Source organism: Nicotiana tomentosiformis, chromosome 3 (assembly GCF_000390325.3).
Source record: "Nicotiana tomentosiformis chromosome 3, ASM39032v3, whole genome shotgun sequence".
Lineage (NCBI taxonomy): Eukaryota > Viridiplantae > Streptophyta > Magnoliopsida > Solanales > Solanaceae > Nicotiana > Nicotiana tomentosiformis.
In genome coordinates this window covers 51799246-51820060 of record NC_090814.1, presented here as the reverse complement: position 1 = coordinate 51820060, position 20815 = coordinate 51799246, and the positions used below count along the sequence as shown (strand labels likewise).

At 38.3% G+C, this 20815-nt stretch overlaps 1 protein-coding gene across 1 annotated transcript; it reads left to right on the top strand.

Moving 5' to 3' along the window:
• The first annotated feature begins 5671 nt into the window (after nt 1-5671).
• LOC138907804 (uncharacterized) lies at nt 5672-6350 on the top strand. The gene is made up of 2 exons (XM_070198420.1): nt 5672-5785; nt 6012-6350. The coding sequence occupies exons 1-2, from the start codon at nt 5672-5674 to the stop codon at nt 6348-6350; spliced, it is 453 nt and encodes a 150-aa protein (XP_070054521.1).
• The last annotated feature ends 14465 nt before the right edge of the window (nt 6351-20815 follow it).

Sequence of the window (20815 nt, the reverse complement as noted above, 5' to 3'; positions counted from 1 at the left end):
AACACTTGCCAAAATAACAATACCAATGTTATCACAACATGTAGACCATGGCTCAACCACAATGTGTTCAAGAATCTCAATAAAAATAAAATGAATGATAAATACTCTACAAGGAAAGATATTTCAATAAATAACAACTTCAACCTCAATGTGCTAATAGCTTTCACAATTTCAACCTCAATGTGTTAATAGCTTTCACAACTTCAACTTCAATAACTAAAAAAATGAAGGTATTCCCACGAAATGAAAACTTCCAATTCAAGGGTATAACATAAGCTAAACAAAGAAGTACATAGCTTGAAATAGAAACTACGTCCAAATGCATAAGAATAAATCGGCACGAAGGGACATCATGTAATAACAACTTCAAGTAAGAATAACTTAACAATAAAAGAGGTAACATGACGATAAGAGAGGTAACAACTTCAACTAAGGCATACAAGAGAAAAATTGACAATAAGATATAGAACATGTGCTAACAATGTTAAATATAGCATGTAAGAATAAAATTTAACAATGGAAGATATAACATGTTATGGTAATTTCAATTAAATGCATGGAAAAACCTAAGAGTCTAAACCGGTCCAAAACCATATATAAGCCCGTGTACACACTCGTCACGTCATGTACACGTCTTTCACATAATTCAACTAATACAAGCAACCCAAATCCTAAGGGTTAGTTCCCCCACACAAAGTTAGGCAAGATACTTACCTCAACTAAGCCAAATCAACACTCAAAAATAGCTTTTCCCTATCCGCCTCTGCATGGCTCAAATATAACCAAAAATGACTTAATATTATCAAACAATGCAAGAGACACCAATTTCGATAAATAAAGCTATGATCTTTACACATTTTCCCAAAAGTCAATAAAAGTAAACCCGGGGCTTGTCTGGTCAAAATCGGGCCCAAGGGTAGATCCCGACTACCCATAACCCGACGAGCCCATATATGTGTTTTGTTTTCGAATCTGAGTCCAAATCGACTCTCAAATCCCAAATTTGATGTTAAATTTCATATATAATCATGAAATATAGTTCAAAATTGATTAAAACTACTTACCCAATGATTGTAGGTGAACATTCCCTCTCCAAATCGCCTCCTACCGAGTCTAGGGTTCTAAAATGAGATGAAATCCCTACTTTTCAGCCCTTATGTCCAGTTACAGATGTCGCAATTGCGACACTAGGTTCGCAATTGTGAAGAATGCCTTGCAAATGCGGCACCTGACAAACCCAGGAGATGTCGCAATTGTGACACAGACCTCGCAAATGCAAAGTCTACCCTCCTTACAAATGTAAACAAAGGGTCGCAAATGTGACCTGCCCAACCTAAGCCCGGATTTTGTAAATGCAAACCAGGTATCGCAATTGCGATACCTGAGCCTGTAACGACCAGACTTGTCGTTTTGCTTTCTAGGTTCCCGTTCCTCTAAATAAGACTCCTCGTATGTGCATTTACTATTTTATGACTTGCGGGGATGGTTAGTTCGGGATTTTGAAGGGTTCGGGTTGAAATCGGAATACTTGGTTCTTTAAGGTTGGCAAAAAGGGCTAAGTTTGACTTTGGTCAACGTTTTGAGTAAACGATCTCGGAACTGGGATTTGTCGGTCCCAATAGGTTCGTATGATGATTTTGTAGACTTAGGTGTATGTTCGGATCGGGTTTTGGATGACCCAAAAATATTTCGGTGCTTAATATTGATAGTTGGCACCTTGAAGGTTTTAAAGTTCTTTAGATTTGGTTTAGAGTAGGTTTTGGTGTTATCGAGGTCCATTGGGGATTCTAAGCCTCGGAATGGTTCCGTATGGTAATTTAAGACTTGCACGCAAAATTTGGTGTCATTCCGAGTAGTTCAAGTATGTTTCGGCGCGTACGGAGTAAGTTGGAAGAACTTGAAGTTCATGAGTTAATTAAATTTGGTTTGGGTGTGATTCTTATTTCTGATGATATTTTTCGCGTTCCGTGGGTGCGAGTGAGTCCGTTTTGTAGTTTCAGACTTGTTGGTATGATCGGGCGGGGCTCTGGGGGCTCGGGTGTTAATCGGACGAGGCGCGGACCAAGATTTGGACTTAGAGGAAAGGGCTGAAGCATCCAACTTCTGGTGTAATCGCACCTGCGGAAGGCCAACCGCAGGTGCGAGCTCGCAGTAGCGAGCCATCAACCGCAGAAGCGGCCCAGCAAAGGCTGCCCAGGAATCGCAGAATCGGGGGGGAGGACCGAACCTGCGGAAGCGCAGATGCGGAGCAGACGATCGTAGAAGAGGGGAAGGAGCAGGTGAGACGAGATCACCACAGAAGCGGTCTCGCAGAAGCGAGGGAGCCAGCTAAGGGGAGGACCGCATCTGCGAGGCCCTTTACACAGATGCGGCCAAGGAGTCACAAAGCGGAATTCCTGGAAGTAGTGAGCCTCATTTATTACGGATTTAATCCATTTCTAACTCATTTTCTTTCACCTCTTGGACGATTTTGGAGCTCTTGGATAGGGATTTTCACTTAGTACTTGGAGGTAAGTAAATTCTATCTAATGTAAGTTAAATACATAGACTAAGGGTAGATTTTAGCATGTAAATTATAAAAGTTATGGGTTTAGATGAAAAACCTAGGTTTTGATAAAAAATGGGATTTAACCACGAAAATGGTTAAGGAATTGAGTGAAAATTATATATTAGAGTTCGTGAGATTATGGATAACAACTTTCTTCGAAAATTTTCAGAATCCGGGCACGTGGGCCCGGGGATGAATTTTAGGAATCCTTCAATTGGGGTTGGGTAATCACTCTAATAGTTAGAATATGAACTTTTGAACGTATATTTATTAATTTACATAACATTTGACTAGTTTTGGATTGTTCGGCACCGAGTTGGGACTTTAGAGCAAAATTGTGACCGGAAAGTGAATCTTGAGACGAGGTAAGTCTCTTGTCTAACCTTGTAAGAGGAAATTTACCCCATACGTGATTTAAATTAATATTTGCTTCTAATTGTGGAGGCTACGTACGCACGAGGCGACGAGAGTCCGTGCGTAGCTACTATTCATGCTAATGTCCGGGTAGTTTAGGACCCAAATCATGAATTACTTGAAATACTTGCACCCTACTTGTTAATTTAAGTGCCCAAATTATATTAGAACTTGTTAGAGGAATTGTAAAAGACCGAATTTTACTTACTTGAATTTTTAGCGGATTACTTGACCGTTAATGGAAATTTTATTATATTGTGTACTAGCCATGTTATAACGTTTAAATCAATTGCTTATAAAGTATCCTCTCTTCTTGTGGAGCGGGCCGAACACCTCGGCAGTAGATAGATGCATCTATGGATTGTGCCACACGTCCCTCGGCAGTGTACACGTTATTCTGGATCGGGCCGTACGACCTCGGCATAAATTGTGCTTAATAATACTCGGAGCCTAATCATACTTGATATTATTTTGTGGCTTATGAGGTTACACTTATCAATGACGGGAATTTATTTGGAACTTATTAATTTGTGAAAGGAATATTTGCTCCTGCTTGTTAATGGTTTATTATTATTAATTACATAACTCATGTTTATTTGGAATTTCTGTATTCATATTGCTTAGGGGTGTCAATGGTTCGGTTCGGCCGGTTATTTCATAAAATTTATACCATGCCAATTTTTCAGTTATATTATTATGTATAACCAAAATTAAACTTTTCAAAACCGTCCCAATCATGTTGGTTTTTCTTTGGTATCGGTACTGTTCGGTTAAGTTTTGATATTTTTTAAAAATATCATGTAAAATTCACTAGTAGAAGTAGGATGCAATAACATATATTCTTTTATAGGACTTAGCAAAACTCTCTAGATATTTTTACTGTTTAAAGGGTGATGAATTAAAAAAATGAAAGATGGCTAGAGTATAGATCCATCAACTATTCTACAACAACGTAAAAGAAATCAAGCAAAGTCAAAGAAAATATAAATCACACGAGTGGAAAGATATTAACCAAACCGGAACTCAAGAATAAAGTCTATAGATGATTAAATATTCAAAAACATAAATCTAAATTATATGAAAGAAAACATATTCAATACATTATAGTTTGCTACTCATAATCGCTAGAATACTTTGTGTCTTGCTAATGAAGATACTTGAAATAACTTAGTTTAAGTAGAAGTAGCATAATAGGTTTTAGGAATTAGTATTTTGAGTTTAATTACTTATTGGCTTGTAACAATTTTCATAATTCCAAGGCCCAAACAAAAATTTAATGCATTATTATTTTTAAACTTACTCATATATATATATATATATATATATATATATATATATATATATATATATATATATATATATATATTTTCTACATGTAAAATTTATTCGGTACGGTTCGGTATTTTTTCAATTTATTTTTATAAAATAAAAAACCTATCCTAATTATCGGTGCGGTTATAGATTTATATAAAAACCTACGGTTTCCTTAAAAGAAACCTAAAAATCGATACGGTTCGGTCGGTTTAGTCGGTTTTCGAATATCCATTGACACCCCTAATATTGCTAGCCCATAGTAAGTGTCGAAGTCGACCCCTCGTCACTACTTCTTCGAGGTTAGACTTGATACTTACTGGGTACATGTTGTTTATGTACTCACGCTACACTTCTGCACTAATCGTGCAGGATCTGAGGCAGGTGCATCTGGCGGTATTACCGGCACGCATCCCAGATATCCTGAGGCTTAGTGGTGAGATACATTCCTGAGCCGTTCCGCAGCACCTAGAGTCTCTCCTTTACATTTATTTCTATCTATTTTCATTTCAGACAGTGGCTAGAATTTTGTACAATCTATTAGTGCTCATACACTTGTGATACCAGGTCTTGGCGGACACACTAGTAGGCATATGGTTTTGGATTATTCTATGGTAATGATTGCACTCAGCTTTTTTCGTCTATTTATTTACAAATTTGCGGTTTCTTAACCTTTTTATTTAATGGGATTTAATCACTTAAAAACTTATTAAAAGAGAAATAACATGGTATAATTCACTGTTGGCTTGCCTAGCGGTAACGTTGGGCGCCATTACGGCCTATAAGAGAATTGGGTCCTGACAACATGGTATCAGAGCAATAGGTTCATGTAGGCCTCACAAGTTATGAGCAGGCCTAATAGAGTCTTGCGGATCGGTGCGGAGACATATGTACTTATCTTCGAGAGGCTACAGGGTGTTAGGAAACTATTCTTTCTTCATCTCTTATCGTGCAATTGATGTGGTACTAAGTATCTTTCTCTTATTCTCTCACAGATGGGTGAGAACGCGAGCAACGGATGTTCCAGACCATGGAGGAGCTGCTCCCCCTGTTGCTAGAGGACGAGGCAAAGGCCGAGGGAGGGCTCCAGCCCGTAGTAAGGGACGAGGGCATCCCAGAGTTGCTCCAGCTATGCCACCAGTGGATCTAGTAAAGGATTCTATTATTGAAGAATAGGGCGAGGTGCTTGCAGCAGAGCCAGCCCCGGTGGATTTCATGTCCGCACCGGGATTTTAGAAAGTCATGGATCGTATGCTGCGGTTCATTGATTCTATGACCCAGGCTGGTTTATTTCTAGCAGATCCAGCCACATCTCAGGCGGGAGGGGGAGCATAGACCCTTACCGTTCAGGCTCCAAGGCATGCAGCTGCCGTATATTAGACTCCGGGCGCACTACCCATGGGCGTAGCTCAGCTAGTTGCAGCAGCTATACCTGAGCCCAGACCAGCTGCGGTCGGCGATCCGCGGAAGCTATTAGACAGATGGACTAGGCTTCATCCCCTGTCTTCGGAGGTGAGTGACATGAGGACCCTCATGACTTTATTAATCTGTGCAGGGATAGACTGCACAACATGAGATATTGGAGTCCCATGGGGTGGATTTTACTACTTTCCAACTAGAGGGCAGGGCCCGTAGGTGGTGACAGTCATATCTTCTTGACAGGCCAGCAGATTCTCCTCCCATGACTTGGGACCAGTTCACCCGTATTTTCCTGTATCGGTATATTCCACCCTCTCAGAGGGAAGAGTTACGGTATCAGTTTGAACAACTCCAGCAGAGTCAGTTGTCAGTGACCGACTATGAGGCAAGGTTCTCTGAGTTATCCCGCTATGCACTTATGATCATTCCCACCAATTCAGAGAGAGTGTGGAGGTTTGTTATAGGTTTGCACACCGGCATTCAGGCCACCATTGCCCGAGAGGTTGAGATGGGGACTTCTTACGAGCTAGTTGTAGAGATAGCTCGAAGGATCAAGGGTGTACGTCAGTGTAGCCAGGAGCAGGCTACGAGGGATAAGCGGTTTCGGTATTCAGGAGAGTTCAGAGGTGCCCCAGATGGGGGCAGAGGCCAGTTTTGAGGGGTCAGTCTAGCAGGCCTATATATCCATCACCGCCACCTCCTCGGGGTGCTCCAGTGCGACCGTATTTCAGCACCATGCCAGAGAGTTCCTATCGCCCACCGGCTATTCAGGGTTCCTCCAGTGGGTATTCAGGCCATCAGGGTCAGACTTTAGATCAGCAGCTCCCCATACCGAGAGGTTGTTTCGAGTGCGGGGATCTCAGTCATGTGTGGAAATTTTGCCCCAAGCTTGGGGGCAAGGCAGTGCAGCAAGGTCAGCAGCCTATAATTACAGCACCAGCTGCCCCAGCAGTCGTCCGGCCGCCCAGAGGCGGAGGGCAGGTGGGTAGGGGTCGTCTTAGAGGTGGAGGCCAGCCAGGTGGAGGCTAGTCAGGTGGTTCTCCAGCTAAGTTCTATGATTTTTCGGCCAGACCAGATGCAGTGGCCTCAGCTGTCTTGATCACAGGTATTATTTCTGTCTGCGGTAGGGATGCTTCAGTACTATTTGACCCAGGATCTACATATTCATATGTATCATCTCTGTTTGCTCATTCCCTGGGTGTTCCTCGTGAGTCCTTAGGTACTCCTGTTTATGTGTCCACTCCTGTGGGCGATTCTGTTGTTGTGGTCGGATCTACTGGTCCTGCATTGTTACATTCTGTGATTATGAGACTAGAGCGGATCTTCTGTTGCTTGATATAACCGACTTTGAGGTCATCCTGAGCATGGATTGGTTATCTCGATATCATGCCATCCTTGATTTCCATGCCAAGAATGTTACCTTGGCGATGCTATAGTTGCCTAGATTGGAGTGGAAGGCTCCTCTATCAGTACATCTAATCGGGTAATCTCTTTTCTGAAGGCTCGACACATGGTCGAGAAGGGTTGTTTGGCTTATCTAGCTTATGTTCGAGATACTACTACAGAGACTCCGGCGATCGATCCAGTGCCCGTAGTCTGGGAGTTCTCCAATGTGTTTCCTTCTGATCTTCCAGGCATGCCACCAGATCGTGATATCGATTTCTGTATTGATTTGGCTCCAGGTACCCAGCCTATATCTATCCTACCGTACCGCACAACTCCAAAAGAGTTGAAGGAGCTAAAGGAACAGCTTGAGGAGTTTCTAGCAAAGGGGTTCGCCAGACCGAGTATATCGCCTTGGGGTGCACCAGTGTTATTTGTAAAGAAGAAAGATGGGACTATACGGATGTGCATTGATTACTGCAAGTTGAACAAGGTTACCATCAATAACAAGCACCCGTTGCCACATATTGATGATTTGCTTGACCAATTGCAGGGTTCCAGGGTGTTTTCTAAGATCAACTTGAGATCGGGGTACCATCACTTGAAGATTCGGTATTCGGATGTTTCGAAGACATCTTTCCGGGCTAGATACGGCCATTATGAGTTTCTAGTGATGTCCTTTGGCTTGACCAATGCCCCGGTGGTGTTTATAGATTTGATGAACCGGGTGTTCACGCCATACATTGATTTGTTCGTCATTGTCTTCATTGATGACATTTTGATCTACTCACGTAGCATAGAGGAGCACGAGCAGCATTTGAGAGTGGTGCTTCAGACCTTGCGGGAACAGAAACTATATGCGAAGTTCTCCAAGTGCGAGTTTTGGCTAGATTATGTAGAATTCATGGGGCATGTTGTATCAGGCGAGGGTATTAAGGTTGATCCCAAGAAGATTGAGGCAGTTCAGAGTTGGCATCATCCCACCACAGCGACCGAGATCAGGAGCTTCTTGGGGTTAGCAGGTTATTATCACTGATTTGTGTAGGGCTTCTCATCTATCGCAACACCTTTGACTAGATTGACCCAGAAGGGTGCTCCGTCCTGATGGTCTGATGAATGTGAGGTGAGCTTTCAGAAGATCAAGACCGCATTGACTTCAGCACCAGTGTTAGTGTTGCCTTCTGGTTCAGGGATGTATACTATGTATTACGATGCTTTACGCGTTGGTTTGGGTTGTGTATTGATGCAGGAGGGGCGAGTTATTGCATATCACATCAGTTGAAGCCCTATTAGAAGAATTACCATGTACACAATTTGGAGTTGGCCGCGATTGTTCATGATCTTAAGATCTGGAGGCATTATCTTTACGGGGTGTCCTGTGAGGTTTACACCGATTATCGCAGCTTGCAGTATTTGTTCAAGCAGAGGGATCTCAATTTAAGGCAGCGCAGGTGGCTTGAGTTACTAAAGGATTATGATATTACCATCCTTTATTATCCGGGCAAGGCTAACGTAGTTGCAGATGCCTTGAGCAGAAACGCGGAGTGTATGGGTAGTTTGGAATTCATTTCAACAGAGGAGAGGCCACTAGCTTTGGACATTCAGTCCTTGGCTAACAGACTTGTGAGGTTGGATATTTCAGAGCCCAGCCGAGTTCTTGCATGCGTCGTTGCTCAGTCTTCACTATTCGAGCAGATCAAGGCTCGCCAGTTTGATGATCCGCACTTGTTGGTTCTCAGAGAGACGGTATTGCAGGGTGGTGCCAATGAGGTTACTCTCGGTGAGGATGGTGTTCTGCGACTCCAGGGTTGCCTATGTGTTCCTAATGTGGATGGCTTGAGGGAGAAAATTCTAGAGGAGGCACACAGCTCTCGATATTCTATTCATCCAGGTACTACGAAGATGTATCGCGACCTGAGGCAACATTATTGGTGGCGGCAGATGAAGAAGGATATAGTTGAGTATGTGGCGAGGTGCCTAAATTTCCAGCAAGTCAAGTATAAGCATCAGAGGCCTATGTGGCCTACTTCAGCAGATGACTATACCTGAGTGGAAATGGGAGTGCATTACTATGGACTTCGTAGTTGGGTTGCCGTAGACCTTGCAGAAGTTTGATGTAGTTTGGGTCATTGTCGACAGGTTGACTAAGTTGGCACACTTCATTCTGGTTGTGACCACGTACTCTTCAGAGAGGTTAGCCCAGATATATATTCAGGAGATTGCTCGGTTACATGCTGTACCTATTTCCATTATATCAGATAGAGGTCCTCAGTTTACTTCGCATTTCTGGAGAGTAGTACAGAGTGAGTTGGGGACCCGTGTAGAGCTCAGCACAGCCTTTTATCCGCAGACCGACGGGCAGTCAAAGCGGACAGTTCAGATCTTGGAGGATATGCTCAGAGCATGTGTGATTGACTTCAGAGGGCAGTGGGATCGATTCTTTCCATTGGCCGAGTTTTCTTACAACAACAGTTATCAGTCCAGCATCGAGATGGCCCCGTTTGAGGCATTATATGGTCGGCGATGTCGTTCTCCCATCGGATGGTTTGAGCTCGGCGAGGCTAAGCTACATGGCACTAATTTGGTGAAGGATGCCTTTGCACAGCACAGTCCAGACAGAAGAGTTACGTGGATCAGAAGGCACATGATTTATCTTTTATGGTGGGCGATAAAGTTCTCTTGAAGGTCTCGCCGATGAAGGGGATCATGAGGTTCGGGAAGAAGGGCAAGTTGAGCCCAAGGTTTATAGGTCCGTTCGAGGTGTTGAGACGAGTTGGGGAGGTTGCTTATGAGCTTGCTTTGCCTCCCATTCTATCGGGAGTTCATCCAGTTTTCCACGTGTCTATGCTCCGGAGGTATCATTCCGACAGATCAGATGTGTTGGACTATAGCACGGTTCAGTTAGATGAGAGCCTGGGTTATGAGGAGGAGCCAGTTGCCATTGTTGACAGACAGGTTTGCCAATTGAGGTCCAAGAAGATTTCTGCAGTAAAGGTTCAGTGGAGGGGTCAACCAGTCGAGGAGGCGACTTGGGAGACCGAAGAGGATACGTGGAGCAGATATCCACACTTGTTCAGCACTTCAGGTATGATTCTAGACTCGTTCGAGGACGAATATTTGTTTAAGAGGTGGAGAATGTAACGACCCGACCGGTCGTTTTGTTTCCTAGGTCCCCGTTCCCCTAAATAAGACTCCCCGTATGTGCGTTTACTGTTTTATTACTTGCGAGGATGGTTAGTTTGGGATTTGGAAGGGTTCGGGTTGAAACCGGAACACTTGGTTCCTTAAGGTTGGCAAAAAGGGTTAAGTTTGACTTCGGTCAACATTTAGAGTAAATGACCTCGGAATCGGGATTTGACGGTCCCAATAAGTTCGTATGATGATTTTGTACTTAGGCATATGTTCGGATCGGGTTTTGGATGATCCGAAAATATTTCGGCGCTTAATATTGATAGTTGGCACCTTGAAGGTTTTAAAGTTCTTTAGATTTGGTTTAGAGTAGGTTTTGGTGTTATCGAGATCCGTTGGGGATTCAGAGCCTGGAAATGGTTCCGTATGGTGATTTAAGACTTGCACGCAAAATCTGGTGTCATTCCGAGTAGTTCAAGTATGTTTCAGTGTGTTCGAAGTAAGTTGGAAGAACTTGAAGTTCATTAATTCAATTTGATTTGGGGTATGATTCTTAGTTTTAATGTTGTTTTCCGCATTCGATGGGTGTGAGCGAGTACGTTTTATGGTTTCAAACTTGTTAGTATGATCGGGCGGGGCTCTGGGGGACTCGAGTGTTAATCGGACGAGGCGAGGACCAAGATTTGGACTTAGAGGAAAGGACTGAAGCATCCAGCTTCTGGTGTAATCGCACCTGCAGAAGGCCAGCCGCAGGTGCGAGCTCGCAGAAGCGAGCCATCAACCGCAGAAGTGGCCCAGCAAAGGCTACCCAGGAATAGCAGAAGCAGGGGGGAGGACCACACCTGCAGAAGCGCAGATGTGGAGCAGACGATCGCAGAAGCGGGGAAGGCACAGGTGCGACGAGATCACCGTAGAAGCAGTCTCACAGAAGCGAGCCACTGGTCGCAGAAGCGAGGGAGCCAGCTGAGGGGAGGACCACATCTGCGAGGCCTTTTTCGCAGATGCGGAGCCTCATATGCGGAAGTCCTAGAGGCAGTGAGCCTCATTTATTACGGACTTGAGCTATTTCTAACTCATTTACTTTCACCTCTTGGACGATTTTGGAGCTCTTGGAGAGGGGTTTTCACCTAGCACTTGGAGGTAAATAAATTCTATCCAATATAAGTTAAATACATAGATTAACAGTAGATTTTAGCATCTAAATTATAAAAATTATGGGTTTAGATGAAAAACCTAGATTTTGATAAAAATGAAATTTAACCACGAAAATGGTTAGAGAATTAAGTAAAAATTATATATTTGAGTTCGTGAGGTTATGGGTAACAACTTTCTCAAAAATTTCCGGAATTCAGACACGTGGGCCCCGGGATAAATTTTAGGAATCCTTCAATTGGAGTTGGGTAATCACTCTAATAGTTAGAATATGAACTTTTGAACGTGTATTGATTAATTTACATAACATTTGACTAGTTTTGGATTGTTCGGCACCGAGTTGGGACTTTAGAGCAAAATTATGACCGGAAAGTGAGCCTTGAGACGAGGTAAGTCTCTTGTCTAACTTGTAAGAGGGAATTTACCCCATAGGTAATTTTAATTAATATTTGCTTCTAATTGTGGGGGCTACGTACGCACGAGATGACGAGAGTCCATGTGTAACTACTATTCAAGGTAGTTTAGGACCCAAATCATAGATTACTTGAAATGTTTGCACCCTACTTGTTAATTTAAGTGCCCAAATTATATTAGAACTTGTTAGAGGAATTGTAAAAGACCGAATTTCACTTACTTGAATTTTTAGCGGATTACTTGACCGTTAATGAAAATTTTATTATATTGTGTACTAGCCATATTATAACGTTTAAGTCAATTGCTTATAAAGTATCCTCTCTTCTTGTGGAGCGGGCCGAACGCCTCGGCAGTAGATAGATGTATCTATGGATTGTGCCGCATATCCCTCGACAGTGTACATATTATTTTGGATCGGGTCGTACGACCTCGGCATAAATCGTGCTTAATAATACTCGGAGCCTAATCATACTTGATATTATTTTGTGGCTTATGAGGTTACACTTATCAATGACGGGAATTTATTTGGAACTTATTAATTTGTGAAAGAATTATTTGCTCCTGCTTGTTAATGGTTTATTATTATTAATTACATAACTCATGTTTATTTGGAATTTATGTATTCATATTTCTAGCCCATAGTAAGTGTCGAAGTCGACCCCTCGTTACTACTTTTTTGAGGTTAGACTTGATACTTACTGGGTACATGTTGTTTATGTATTCATGCTAAACTTCTACACTAATCATGCAGCATCTAAGACAGGTAAATCTGGCGGTATTACCGGCGCGCATCCCAGATATCCCGAGGCCTAGTGGTGAGCTGCATTCTTGAGCTGTTCCGCAATTGCGTGCAATATCCTGCTCACGCTATACTTCTGCACTAATCGTGCAATTGATTTTCTTGTTAGAGTAGGAGTTTAGATACTCATACTCATAGTAACAATATCCAAAATATTTTGCATAATTAAATTACAAAGTAAGAATAAAGGGATGTAGAAATCGATGAGTCTAGCTCCCAATGGTTGTTCCACTAGCTATCCTTCCTCCGGTTGCCAAAAAATCCTCAAAAGTGAGGTTTTTGGGTCTATTTATATGTGTAGGAAAAGACCTAAACATGTAGGCCAAGTCCTAGTCAAACCAGGAGACGAAATAAGTCTTCAAAGCTCGTAATGTGCGTGTCTCAGACCTGGCCTCGCGAGGCATAACGCCAGCTTAAGCTCGCCCCAGGTCTGGCGTCGCGAGGTATAATGCCTGCTTGAGCTCACCCCAGGCCTGGCGTCGCCAGCTCCCACGCGAGTTAAAGGGCTCGCCCAGCCTGCTCTAGGCCTGCCTTCGCCAGCTTTTCATTTGTCGGCTGCTCACTTCTTTCTTTCTTCTTTTCAACTGTTTTCCAGCACGCTTTAGACTTTAATTATTTCTTTTGCTCTACTTTCATCTTCAATTCACCTACACATAAAATAGACTCCATTACACTCAAATAAAGTATAATTTATCATTAAAGCATATAAAATGTAAGGCGAATAATGTGCTAAACTATGAAATTATAGCCACACATCAACCAGCAACCTGTATTTAAGTCCAAACCTTCCTGAAACACGTCCAAAACTCACCCGAGCCCTCGAGGCTCCAAATCAAATATCCACACCAATCTAAAAATATTATATGAACTTGCTCGCACAATTAAAACACAAAAATAACATCTAGAACTATGAATCGGGCATTAAAATGCATGAATTTCAAAAGAAAACTCAAGAACCTCTAAAATTACAACCAAGCGTCTGAATCCTATAAAACCAACTCCAAATGACACCAAATTTTGCGGACAAGTTTCAAATAGTAAAACGGACCTATTCCAAGTTCCAAAACCAAATTTCGAAGATGATACCTACGGGCAAATTTGGAAAAACTTCTAAACCTTAAATTGCCAACTTTCGGCAAAACAAGTCAAATCAACCTAGGGACATCTGAATTTAATTTTGGGCGAACGCCCAGGTCCAAAATCACGATGAGAACCTATCGGATCCATCAAAATACTGTTCCGGGGTCATTTTCACAAAAGTCAAACTTTGGTCAACATTTTTAATTTAGGCTTCCAAACCAAGAACCAAAGGATCCAAATCGACCCAAAATCTTCTCGGAACAAAACTACCCAACCCCGCAAGTCATAAAACCACAAATACATATGTGTAAAGCATCAAAAGGGAAAATAGAGCTCAAATATATAAAACGACTGATCGTGTCGTTACATATCATCTTTACTATTGTTTATCTTCAATTCAAACCAGTATTGTATCTAGAGACTGTAGTGTATTTCAATAGAGTGTATGACTCTGTACTACCGGTTCTGGGGATTGTATAACTATTGTTCAGTTTTAGTTACATTATTCCATTTATCAGTTTAAGTTTTATATAGTTAAGTTGGCTACCTGTGTTAGCTTTCTTCATGTGTTAAGCTTACCTAGTCTTAGAGACTAGGTGCCATCACGATTTCTAAGGTGGGATTTTGGGTCGTAACAAACTTGTACATGACATTTTAAAAAATACTAAAATTAACTTAATCATACTGATATCGAAGAGAAATCGAGATGATTTGGATGGGCTCGAAAAGTCTAATTATGGTTATACAAAATAGAGTAACCGAAAAATTAGTATGGTACAAATCTATATTTTTTATATATAAATGAAAGCAATAGAAAAGTATGATGGAACCTCTCTTAATTCAAGAAATATATTTATCTTTTTTCTCCATTTTTTGAGTTTTTCGTCATTTTTTCATTTATCTTTTATTAAAAATTCTATCATCCTAACTCATATCTCTTTACTTTCATAACCTATACTTTTAATAATCTCAATTAGTCCCATGCCTTTCATATCTATAACCCGCAAATAATTAATGTATAAGTTTATGATAATTTTTTAAAGTGTTTCTCTACATGTACGGACTTCTATGTTTTGAATAAAAACATTAAGGGGCATACTAATGTACATTATGTAAGTAAGAATTTTACCTCTTTTTTTTTTTGCCTTTTTTCAACCACTTCCTTTTTTATTTTCTTCTCATAAATTTCAATTTTATTTTATGTGACATTTTTCAAACTATGCATCATCCAACGGTAACAGTTTACTTTATTCTATATTGTAGGTTGAGTTTTAGATATGCTTAATATTTATTTGAGGAACCATTTTATGTTTTCTACAGATCATGGAGGCTGATACTTGATAATTTGAAGCAAATTATAAAGGATCCAAAAGATTTGATTGATCTATACAAGAAGTTTAAGGGTGAAATAAAGAGGTAGGAGCACAAAGACAGATCTTAGTGTTCTCTTTCCTTTTTAGTGCTTCGATTTAGGTTGTCACCTAATTAGAATTCTTTCTACAGGCTCTTTTGCTCCATAATTTACTCTGAGCCCAAGCTAGATTTATATCCTCTGAGATATATTCTAGATCAGGTTATAGTTACAAGTATAGTTTATCTGATGACCTTTCTTAATCAAATTATTTGTTCTTGAAATTGCCAATTATATAAAATATTTTATGGAAATCCAACTTATATAGATACACTTTCAAATTTTAGGACCAGTTAAAAAATTGCAGTTCCTCCATGATACCATTACAATTGCGAGTAATAGTATCCATCGACACACTATTTAGCCATTTGTTTATTGCATCAAAATTTCATAACTATGTTGCTTTAGTAATAGTATTTGTTGAGGCTCCGACAAAGTCCTTTCACCCTCATCAAGTTTGGTCTGTCTTCGCTAAATATTAATTTACTTTTTATAATTTTATTTTATCAATATATAATTTTAAATAAGTGCACTGAAATTTCATACCGGTTGTGCTTAGGATGCTGATAAGAATATTATATGGGCAGGACCATTTGATTCCCAACATAAAATTGTGTAACTTGCAACTTTTAGTCTTTTGAATAATTAAAGAAAACGAGAGAGAGAGAGTTCCTTGGTGTGTAACGTCCATGTATCCCCCGAAATAGTATACATATAGTAATGTCAATAAGGATTTGATATTTAAATTTTAATTTGTCAACTATAGATAATTTCTATTAGACCAAAACATCATCCCCTCCCATAAATGTTTTTTCCTAATATATGCTACTCCTATAAGATATTATTAAAGAGGGGGATATTAGGAAAAAAAATAAAAATAAAATAAAAAATCTAAAGAAAAGAGGAATGGCCAAGTTTCATGTTTACGGCAGATGGGTGAATATTTATTTCTTTTTTTCCCTATTATTTCGCATAATTCTTCTATTTAAAATACTGAGAAACTTTCGAAAATTTTAGAAAATTAAACTTAAATATGCATATATTAAATTTACTATTATTTTTATAACCGCGGGAACGCGGACAAATCACTAGTTTTACAAAATAACCGGTCGAACCAAACCATTACACCCTATCTTCTGTGGTACTCTAGCATATGCTTTCTCTAGGTCAATGAACATCATGTCTAGATATTTTTTCCTTTCGCGGTAAATTTTTATCAATCTTCTTAGCAAGAATATACCTTATTGTAGATCTACTAGGCATAAATTCAAAGTATTCCCTATCACTCTTGTTGTATTCGTAACTCTAAACTCTATTGCTCTTTCCCATAAATTTATTGTATGACTCATGAGTTTAATGCCACAATAGTTCGTACAACTTTAAATATTTTCTTTGTTTTAAATATCTATTTTTTTCCTAAAAGGTATTAGATAAAACTAGTAAGTACAGTTTTTATACAAAAATTTTAGGAGTATAACGTATCCCATATAAAAGGTCAGATCGAGTAATATCTTGATTTTAAACCAAACCCCAATTGGGTCAATTGGAAATAAAGCCTAGATACTAGTAGTCAAGAGTTAAAGCACGTGTAATTAATTATTAAAAGATACGGGGAAAGGTGGCACCGGCATATAAAGAAGTATGAGCCCCACAAAATCCTAGAGGTTGTGAAATTTATGCTGCACTTGGAAACAAATGCCATTTGCCAATAACAAGTTTATCTCAGAGGTATAAGAAATATCTAGTTCTTTAGTCATAAATTAACACCTTTTATTTTCAGTAAATTAATTTGACTTCTTTGCCATGCTCGTGCCTAAAATATAAATATTTGAAAAGGAAGAAAAAAACAATACTTAACAGGTATGGATGTCAGCTGGCTTCCTCACTTTCAATTTACACCCCAGAATAGAATAAACGTTTCTTTTGTCTTTTCTTTTTAAATTCCAAGAATATTGGATTATGAATCTATGATTCCTTAATACTACAAGAATTGACGTCCAAAGAAAGAGATAAATGTAATTAACAACAGTATTATCGATGCTATTAATTCAATTGATTAGTCAAAACCTTGCTTCGTGTCGGCCTTGATTTGATGCCTTGACACGATTTGTTGTTCAACAAGAAAAAAAAGACTAAATTATGAATACTTGAACTTTATTATTGTCGATAATTCAATAAAACAAAAAAGTTAAGAAAATACGTGACACATGTGATAGCTTATCATGGTAAGCGATTTAGAGAAGAAAAAATATGCTTTAAATAATCATAATTAAGTAATTATAAGTCTATGTGCAAAAATACATGTCACGTAACTACTTATATAATTGTAAACACCAATGTAAGTAAATTCTTACCTTACCCTATAACATGGGTGAAACAAGTTCCAATATTCGAGTTTTAATATTGGAAATGAAGAACTTTCTTATAGGGAGAATTTTACACCCTTAATATTCGCAACCGAATTAGTCCAATCAATAAGCTTTGATACAAAAAACAAAACTCCATCTCATGAATACTCGAACCGATACTTAAACATTATTGTTATTAACATTTAATACTCAAAATTTTTATCAAAATACTATCTAATTTGTTACATCTTCCAGGAAGTATATCCACTTTAACCTGCAAACAATGGAAAACACTTGATATAAAATGTTTTTCAGAAAATAAGAGCCCGTTTGGACATAAGAAAATTTTTTCTTTTTTCCAAAAAATTTTTATTTTTTTTCAAAATCAACGTTTGTTCATAAAATTTTCAATTTTCACTTGAAGATGCATTTTGAAAATTTTCGAAAATTTGAAAAACTCCAAAAAGCTGTTTTTCAAAATTTTCACTCAAATCACTCACAAAACTTCAAAAACAACCCAAAATTATATTCATGTCCAAACACACTCTAAATTTCAAATATCATTTTCACTTGAAAAAAATTTCCCCCTATTTTTGAATTTTACAATTCTTACGTCCAAACGCCCACTAAGTTATTGTCTAAAAAATATTCCGTCATCTACAGGTTCTTTTTGTTTGGAGGGGACCAAAAAATCCAAAAAGAATTCAAAGAAAAAGAGTCGCCCAAACAGTACGACGCGGTAATAGAAGAATCTGAAGTCCAAACTTCAAACAATAGGTGATGGAAAGTGGAGAAAAACACAATTAAAGGTCTTCTCTAGTACTTGTTTTAGTACTTACCACTACTTACAAGTTCAATGTTTGGGATTATGGGGATTTTGCAGGATCCAGCTGTTTTGCTTATTAAACTGCACTTACGCATCATAATGGGCATGATATCACAATTTTACATATATATTTTATGTAATTGGGCTTACTCTGAATCCAAATGATTATTTTGGCAAAGTGGTTATGCCAAAGTTGCTTTGTTAATGGATGCAAGTTAATGTAATACTTCAAAACACATCGCCATTATATTATGTGTGTGTTTTTTTTGTTGGGTCTTGGTGTTTCCCATATGCCTACTTATTTTATTGATTCGGTTGGAGAACATTTTAATATGAATTAGAAATTAAGCGTCTAAGATGTTTGATTGATTGTTTTACTCTTTTTTTTAACTTAAGTTACAAGGTGAATTTTTTTTTTCTTTATAACAGTAATAGCTCGGGATAGCGTGCACACACCTCGCCAAAAAAATGTTTAAGATTTGTGGCAATTTAAGCTAAGATATGGTCATTTGATCAAGTGTATGGCGTCTCAAGCACGTCCCATAGATTCTCATTTGGGACTAAATTGTAGATCGATTGCCCAACAGATTCCACTCAAATATTGTGGGCTTAACGTGGTCAAAATTGACATTCATTCATTGGTTCAATATGGCCCGAAACAGAATTTTTACTAAATAAACAATTAAAATCACTAAATTATTCTTAACTGCACAAAAAGAAATAAGTAAACTTGCTCACAGAGAACCAAATTATTTTATATAATAAATAGTATATATTGTATCATCGAGCAATGTTGGGATGTCTTACACGTTTCCAAGATAAAAAAAGTGAAAAATTGTAGATTGAAAATGGTTGAGATTTGGATCTTTGATGAAACAGTGCTATTGCTTTATATTTGTAGGATGAATACTCCCTCCGTTCACTTTTACTTGTTCAACATTTTAAAAATAAATTTTTACTTTTACTTGTTACTTTTAGCATATTAAGAGAAGATAATTTTTTTTTCCAGTTATACCCACAGTATTAGTTACTCATTTCAATTCATTTTCTCAAATCCAATAAAAATATGCATCAATTAATATGGGTATCATAGTAAATTATGCACTTCATTTATTATTTATTAAGAGATATACAAAATTCATAGTGGACAAGTAAAAGTGAACGGAAAGAATATATTTGAAGTCATCGGACGATTAAGTAGAAAATATCTACATTAAAAAGCACGTCATAAATAATAATGTGATGTCAAATCCTATTAGATTCTAGTTCTAATTCTAGTCCAGGAGAAATAAGCACTTTTTGGTTCTACGCGCTTGATGAACAAAATTATGCAAAAGCCATATATAAGGTGGATACTTACGAGCTTATAAGTTTTGGGGTGTGTTTGGTATAACAGAAAACGTTTTTCGTGGAAAATATTTTCCAAGAAAATATTTTTTTAGAAAATAAGTAGTAATCTTACTCATTTTTCGGTATTTGGTACGCAAATTAAGGAAAATAACTTCTCAAGAGTATTCATAAATAATTTAGATACAATAAACATAAAGCCATAAACTTTCGAACCAACAACCTTCCTAACCCATAAATTTAATAAATTTCTGAACCGCAAAACTTTTAAACTCATAAACTCTATAATTTCAAAACCCTCAAACTTCCATACACATAAACCTTTGAACTCATAACTTTGGAACTCGCAAAATTTTGAACCTGTAAACTAAAAAAATAAAAAAAAACAGCACTGAAAATATTTTTAAAAAATATTTTTGCCGCGCAACGCGCGGGGAGAGGGGGTGGTGGTGCTGAAAAACGAAAAAAACAAAAAATTAAAAAATACAAAAAAAAAAAGGTAAATATTTTTTTTGCGAGGGGGGTGGGCAATGACGGAAAAAAAAAAAATCTTTTTGGAGAGGGGGGCGGGGTAGGCGAGAGAAGGAGGAGGGGGCTAGGGTTAGATGTGAGAGTAGTTGGAGTTTTGGAAAATGTTTTCGTAACTTTTTCTAGGGAAGTCATTTTCCTCCGATTTCAGGAAAATGTGATATCTAGGAAAATATTTTCCAAACTATTTTGTGCAACCAAACAGTGAAAAATGGTAAAACATTTTTCGAAAAATATTTTCCGTCATACCAAACACACCCTTGGTTTGGCATGAATGTTTTTAGTTTATTCTTAACTTTCTATTTGTAAAATCTGGAATATCCTTCTCAAAACTCTTAACTATCTCTCTGTTTCATTTTTTAAATTGGTCAATTATTTATGTAAAAATACTTTTAAATTTGTATTTGTTTGGTAATAAATATCTAAAAGGGCATATAAATCATTCTAATAAAAAGGTGATTATTAGCACTTTTTTACCAAAAATATCAACTGGTTATTACTAACTCATCAATTCTATCCAAGCTTATTGATTATTTATCAAGTCTACTTTAAAACTTAAAGTTGTTGAAGATATTTATCAGAAATACTTTTAAGCAACTAAGCTAAATGAGCTCATAATAACTCAATATTTTGTAACAGGCTTTTCTCTACACAGAGACAAGAGTGTTCCTCGATCGAAAAACAATGAAAAGGAAACTACATTAAG